The 6105-nt window shown below is 40.4% G+C and overlaps 1 protein-coding gene across 1 annotated transcript; it reads right to left on the bottom strand.

Annotated features, from left to right (window-relative positions):
• LOC105157058 (xyloglucan 6-xylosyltransferase 2-like) lies at positions 4395-6099 on the bottom strand. The gene has a single exon (XM_011073355.2). The coding sequence runs from the start codon at positions 6008-6010 to the stop codon at positions 4727-4729; it is 1284 nt and encodes a 427-aa protein (XP_011071657.2). The 5' UTR covers positions 6011-6099; the 3' UTR covers positions 4395-4726.

Below are 6105 nucleotides of genomic sequence, written 5' to 3' on the forward strand. Positions count from 1 at the left end.
CAGAAAACACGTTAGGCTTGTTGGGTAGCCCCCCAACTAAGGCCCTACAATGTTTAAGTTAGAAAAAGTGGGGTCGGGTTCGATCTTTTGGAGAGCAAATACGATTAAAATTGCATTAAATACATTTGCCTTAAATGTTCATATTTGGCAATATTTATAGTGTATAATACCGTATAGGATGGCTCCACGTATCATCTGGGCGTCTTAGTGTCAAATGATCTAACGGCTATTAAATCGGGTCTTCCTTTCTGAATCAGGTCAGGCGGGTCGGGTCGGTCAGTTTTTGCACGGATCTTACTCTTTTCAGTAAATCTTATAACAGTTGGAGGATATTTTTGTCCTTTTCACCTCTGTGACATAATTACCCTCATCACATATAAAATTGAAATCTTACTACCACGAGTTATTCATTTGTAGCTTGCACATGTTTATGATCATCCACATTTTTTATTGTAAGAATGTGTAATTTTGGTTATAAACATGTTTGCTACGATGATCGATTCCGAGGAACTTCTCATGTGTGTAAAGAGAAGTTTGCCAGTCCTTTGAAGATTCGCGACCATATCTGCTTAATCAATTGCAGTCCTGTTGATACAGAATCTGCAGAACAACTGTTACAGGAGCTGGCCACTCCGACCAGACTGCCTAGAAATCAATTCCCTGTGGACGAGCAACCGGATTACCTGTTCAAGAATTCAGAGGAGAAAAATCGAGTGATGAAACAAAGGAACAACGCTTGTTGTCCAAGAATTCGGACAAGACGAATCAAAAGAAGATGGCAGTAGAAACACAAAATATGACGTCGCTGGAAGAAATTGTTACAATATAAAGGAGTAGTACTCCTCCTTTTATGATTTTGTTGCAGTAATGATGTGGCGATAACTGTTAGTTAAATTTCAATGAAGAAGTGATAGGGACCACAAAAAGCTTCCTACACCTTTAGGTGTTAAAAAAAAATAAAAATGGCACTTTCCTCTAAATAAATTAAGTTTACACATGTGAACATAGTTAGAACCTTACACTATTGCGCGAACTCTTGAGTCGTTTGAGGTATATTACAATGTAAATGTGTAGTTTGTAATAGTTAAACCAGCATGATATCAATCTTGAAAATCTCAAAAAGCCAAACAATGTTGTTTTAAATGTCTCGTCTTAGTGCAGTGCGTACAGTTGTGGCTTTTCTTCCATTGATTTCTGGTATTTGTACCTCCAAAGACTCTTGCCTGCATAGCCATACTTTTTTAAGGGTTCCCATAGGTGGAGCTCACCTTTCTCCGTCTTTCTACTCGCAGCACAATGGCATAAGCCTTGGATACATCAAGAACTGCATGAGATGGTCCCTTTGGTACAGGTTTGCTTTTTCTTTGGAGGCATCACAAGTGCATGATGGAGTAGCCACCAAACACCCCAATTCATCCAAGAGTTTCTTAAGTAGGCGGAAACAGAGAGAGTTCCTCGTGTAGCAGATGCAATTTCCCTCTGCAACTGATAGACCATGGGTCCATTGCTGACCCCAAATCTTGCCTCTAATTCCAGCCAAAGATCTCTAGTTATGTCACAGAAAAGATCCCACAATATCCTTGGATATAGAGTTGAGAATCCAAGAAATGACCATCCCATCCGCCCTTTCCCACTGTTCAAATCCTTCATTTAATTCTTCAGGTTTAGTGTTTTTATAGTTGATGAAACCCGGTTTCATTTTGCCCTTAAGGCAATTTTAATGGAACGACTCCACGAAAGGAGGAAATTTGTGCCATCAAGCACATATGACATCAATACGGTGCGTGGATTATCAGTGGCCTCTACTCTCAATCTGTTTCTGCTTTCTTGCTTTATCTTCTTGTTTGGTAGGGCTCGTCATGGTTAGAACTGTAACTATTTCATACTTCCTCGCGAACTGTATGAAGAAATGAGAAAGTATGTGAAGAGATGCAAGCAAACATATTGTAAACCGACATGGAAATCAAGAAAACCAGCAACGGTAGCTTTCTCTTGGATGTGAAATTCTCTTGTATATATCTGGTGGTATATTTAGCTAAGTATGGTATATTTAGCTAAGTACAGCAGCTCTATTTATAGAGCTAACAATGATCAACTACTAAACTGTTATCTCAACTAATCAACTGCTATCCTTAGAATTAATCTAACAGCTACAAAGTAGAAAAGAAGCGCGTGCAGAGGAGAAAGCAATTTCAACTACTCTATACACAAAAACATAAAAAGAAAGAAGTTGCTCAAACACTATAAACCGTATAGCCAAGAGCACGTCTTCTTCCCTTGACGCGCTTGCTAGTTAACATATACTACATTCCATCTTGAGTTATATAATGTTGTAATCCTTCACTAATAATTTGACTTGTAAGAAAGGGCTGTGTATATCACTAGAAAATATGAATATGAAATGCTTCCAAATCCACAGACCTCAGCAGCAAAGCTGAGAGGCGTTAATGGAACAGTACAAAAAGCGCAGTGCACAGAATCAAGAGTCTGGAGGATCCACATTCCTCTGGAAGTTTGGTGAGCATGCAAGGTTTGCGGGAAACTGATGGATCGAGAGGAAATAGACACCTTCAAGTCCAATCCCATCTGTATATTCCAGGTAGTTTCCCTCGCTTATTTGATCTCATGTTAAAGGGGAATGAAGTTAATCATTCAGCATTGTTAACTATGGTATATCCATTCTTCCCAGCCCTAGGAAATTAACTGCATAAGGTGTCAAATCGCGTCTTAATGTGTATGACTTCTATGCATACATTGCAGAGTCTTGATACTAAAAACTTTGGCTTGCATTAGACCTGAAAGCTGCTGCAAATGTGAGAGTTAATCAAGGATTCCAATTATGTAAATAACTGTGAGATTTTGAAACATCATCTTAGAACTACATTGCTCACATATTGCTTTTGTTTACATCGTATCTTAAAACAATGACCCAGCAATATCAAGACTTCGCCTGTCAAACTGTGCACGTTAAAGGGGCGAAAAGGGCATATCCTGGTATTATCACTTTTGCCACCTTGCTGCGGTATAGTTACTGAAATATATCAATTGTTCTCATCCCAAGATATCTTCCTTCCTCGTATCAGAATCTGTGAGAGCATATACTCATCTTACATCTCTATCTCAGTTCAATCTTAATGTGTTCTTGAACCATAAATCTTTGTCACTGGTTGGTATTGGTCTCTGCTTCTCCATTCTTGCATTAGAACCAATATCACTTGTTAGCAATATACAATTAAGGCAAAAGACTTGTTCTAAAATACCACTCAGTCTGTTTCCCATGTTGGTTGGAATCTCAAGTTACATTACGTCTTTTTTCTATGGAGTTTGCAGCACAGGGCAGCAGGATTGTATGGACAACCACGGATGGAATGGGGACAGCAAAGAAAGATTAGGAGGAGGAAAAAATGAGTTGTTGTGGCATCCTATTAGGGTTCAATAGATGTCGACAGAGCATTAGAATCCTGAGTTAGTGCAATGAGACAGACAAGAGTCTCAGACACTTGTGTAGCTGTAAATTCAGTAAGCATGTTGTCTCCAAGGCATTGCTCCCTAAAGAACTCCCGTTCTTCAGCAGCAGCAAAATGGCAAATGATACAAGCCTTTTGGTAATACAAACAGTTCCTCGGGTATTTATTGCTCAGACATAGAAACAGGAAAGATGAACTACCATTGCTGGAACATGAACTTTGAAGAAACTGAGAAAATCATGGGCTGCATTCCAGGTTCAAGAATCTGAGAACTATCTGTGTTTATCCAAACGATCCATTCTCCTTCAAAAGTCGGAGATATTAGAAATTCTAACACAGGGCTGCTACCTTCTTGTGAACCTTGCGACAGCATAAATCTGGGCACCATATGCTAATGCAACATAAAACGATTCACAAGAACCTGTTAATTTAATTGAGCTAGACACTTCAAAAAGAGTAATTCTTTGGCTCAAATTGGAATGCAAATAGAAAAGCTGAGCCCAACAAGCAAAAGCACTCTATAATGTGATACAAATAGTTCACTGCAGCACTCAAAATTCTTTTGCAATCATTGCAACAGCTAACATAAATGACAAATCAACCTACATCAAACATAAAATTATATGTAATTCATCTCTAGAACACAATTGTGCATTTTCGCAGAAGGGCGTCAAGATTCAAGAATATCATATGTCAAGTTTCTTTTGCTTCATTTCCAAAGGATTCAAGCAAGCCAATGATGAAAACTGGACGAGAACTTAAAGCCATGATAGATCAATAATCCTTTAACGAGCCAGTATGATTGCAATTACCCCAAGCTATTGCAGCGAAGCTGCAGACATATGTCGGTATTCCTCTTAGACAGCAAACACACAGAACGGATTTACGAACGTAATATCAGAAACTAGATAACGGTAAGTCAAACCAAATGATAAGTTCGTTCTACCCTCCATAAATCACAGTATCCTTTTTCACTTAAGATCATGTAACTTGAACGACTATATGTCACATGAGAATCGCCATTATGGCGAAATACAGTAACCAGCTCAAATTTTGTAATTGAAGTAATATTTCACAGGACAACTGCTTTAAATAAAGGAATACAGCAACCAAGGCTTGATAACCATGTCATAAGTAACAGGATACAGAACAACATGTACTATAATCAAAATCCACCAAACAAAAAATCGTGAGGTAAAAGGGGCATCCGCATCCCAAATTTAATTACGATTAATTCCTTTTATGCGTATTCATGAAGATTACACCTTCACAGCTTTAAATGCAGGGTGAAGCAACCCAAGATCGTCTCTCACTTCAAGAGGGTTGTTCGTCTCATTCCGGATTCTTATCACTCTCCGACTGGCAAGTGACTTATGAGTAAAGCCATACATCTGCAGGATCTGATTGTCTCCAAAGTTGAATGCACGGTCCATCTGTTTCAAGCATCTCTCGACTGGATAATCTCCAAACTTCCCACAAGGCTTGCAACCGACAAAATGAGTCACAAGGGGCCACCGATGATCACCAAGACCTGGATGATAATTCTCAATCATTTCCTCGTACCTATCAACCAAGATCCCCCAGTAACCATGCAAGTAATATGCATTCTCAAGATAAACCTTATTCCCCCACTTCTCCCTCTGCGTTGCCAATATATACACCATAGCAGATTGATCATCCGCTTCGAAAACTGGTCTATCCTTGAGCTCCCTCGTCAAAAGCTTCCCAGCTTCCTCCCTAATCTTTCCTTTAGGCCCCATTGGCGACCACGTATCAAGAATATCCAACGACCACTGACAATTCCTCAACAAGAAACTCCCGGTGTTCAAACCAATCCAATTCTTCTGATCATAAATCATCTCATTCCACCCATGCATCACAAAATTATGGTCCTTATACCTCTCCCATGGCAACTCAAATGCCATATCTGTGAACATCGCATCACTATCCATCCACCACAAGAACTCCACCTCCGGATGCGACAACAAAAGCTTCCGAATCAACGGCAGCTTAGCCCAAAACCCTGCCATTTCAGCATCTAGCAAGGCCATATTGTAAAAGATCTCAATTCCATGAAGCCTGCAATAATCGATCTTATTCTTTATCGACTTCAACAAGTAATGATCTCCCACCGGGTTCTCACACGGCTTCGGAGAAGAACCAGTAACCAATAGAACTCTAGGCTTATTCTCAGCAATAAAATTCGGGAAATCCGGATTCTTTTTCAACCATTCAGCTCTCTGCTCATCCCAATCGGATATATTCGGCCCAAGACTATACGGCTGAGATGGATCCCGCTTAAATTCTGGAACCCCATCATCCTCATCCTTCAAAATCTTAGTTATATCAAATTCAGCATAGTTATTGGTCCCACTTCCCGTACTATCAGTCGCTTTCTGCTGCCCTTGAGCCACCACCGTCGCCTCCTCCAAAACCCGCCGAGGCTCGACCCTCTTGCGGATGTAGGAAAAGGTTTCACGGAGCTCATCGAGATCTTTCTCCGGCGTCCCAAACTTTCCGGCGCCCAGATTTCCACGCAACATTATCACAGTAAGGAAAAGGCATAGAAGGGTTAGCTTACCGTTGCGCAGCAGCCGCTGGAACTGGCGGGGCCGACGCGGGGGCAGGAGCCGGCCCA

Source organism: Sesamum indicum, linkage group LG3 (assembly GCF_000512975.1).
Source record: "Sesamum indicum cultivar Zhongzhi No. 13 linkage group LG3, S_indicum_v1.0, whole genome shotgun sequence".
NCBI lineage: Eukaryota > Viridiplantae > Streptophyta > Magnoliopsida > Lamiales > Pedaliaceae > Sesamum > Sesamum indicum.

Coding starts and splice junctions, on each gene's coding strand:
- LOC105157058 (XM_011073355.2), bottom strand. CDS start 6,010: ATGTTGCGTGGAAATCTGGGCGCCGGAAAGTTTGGGACGCCGGAGAAA.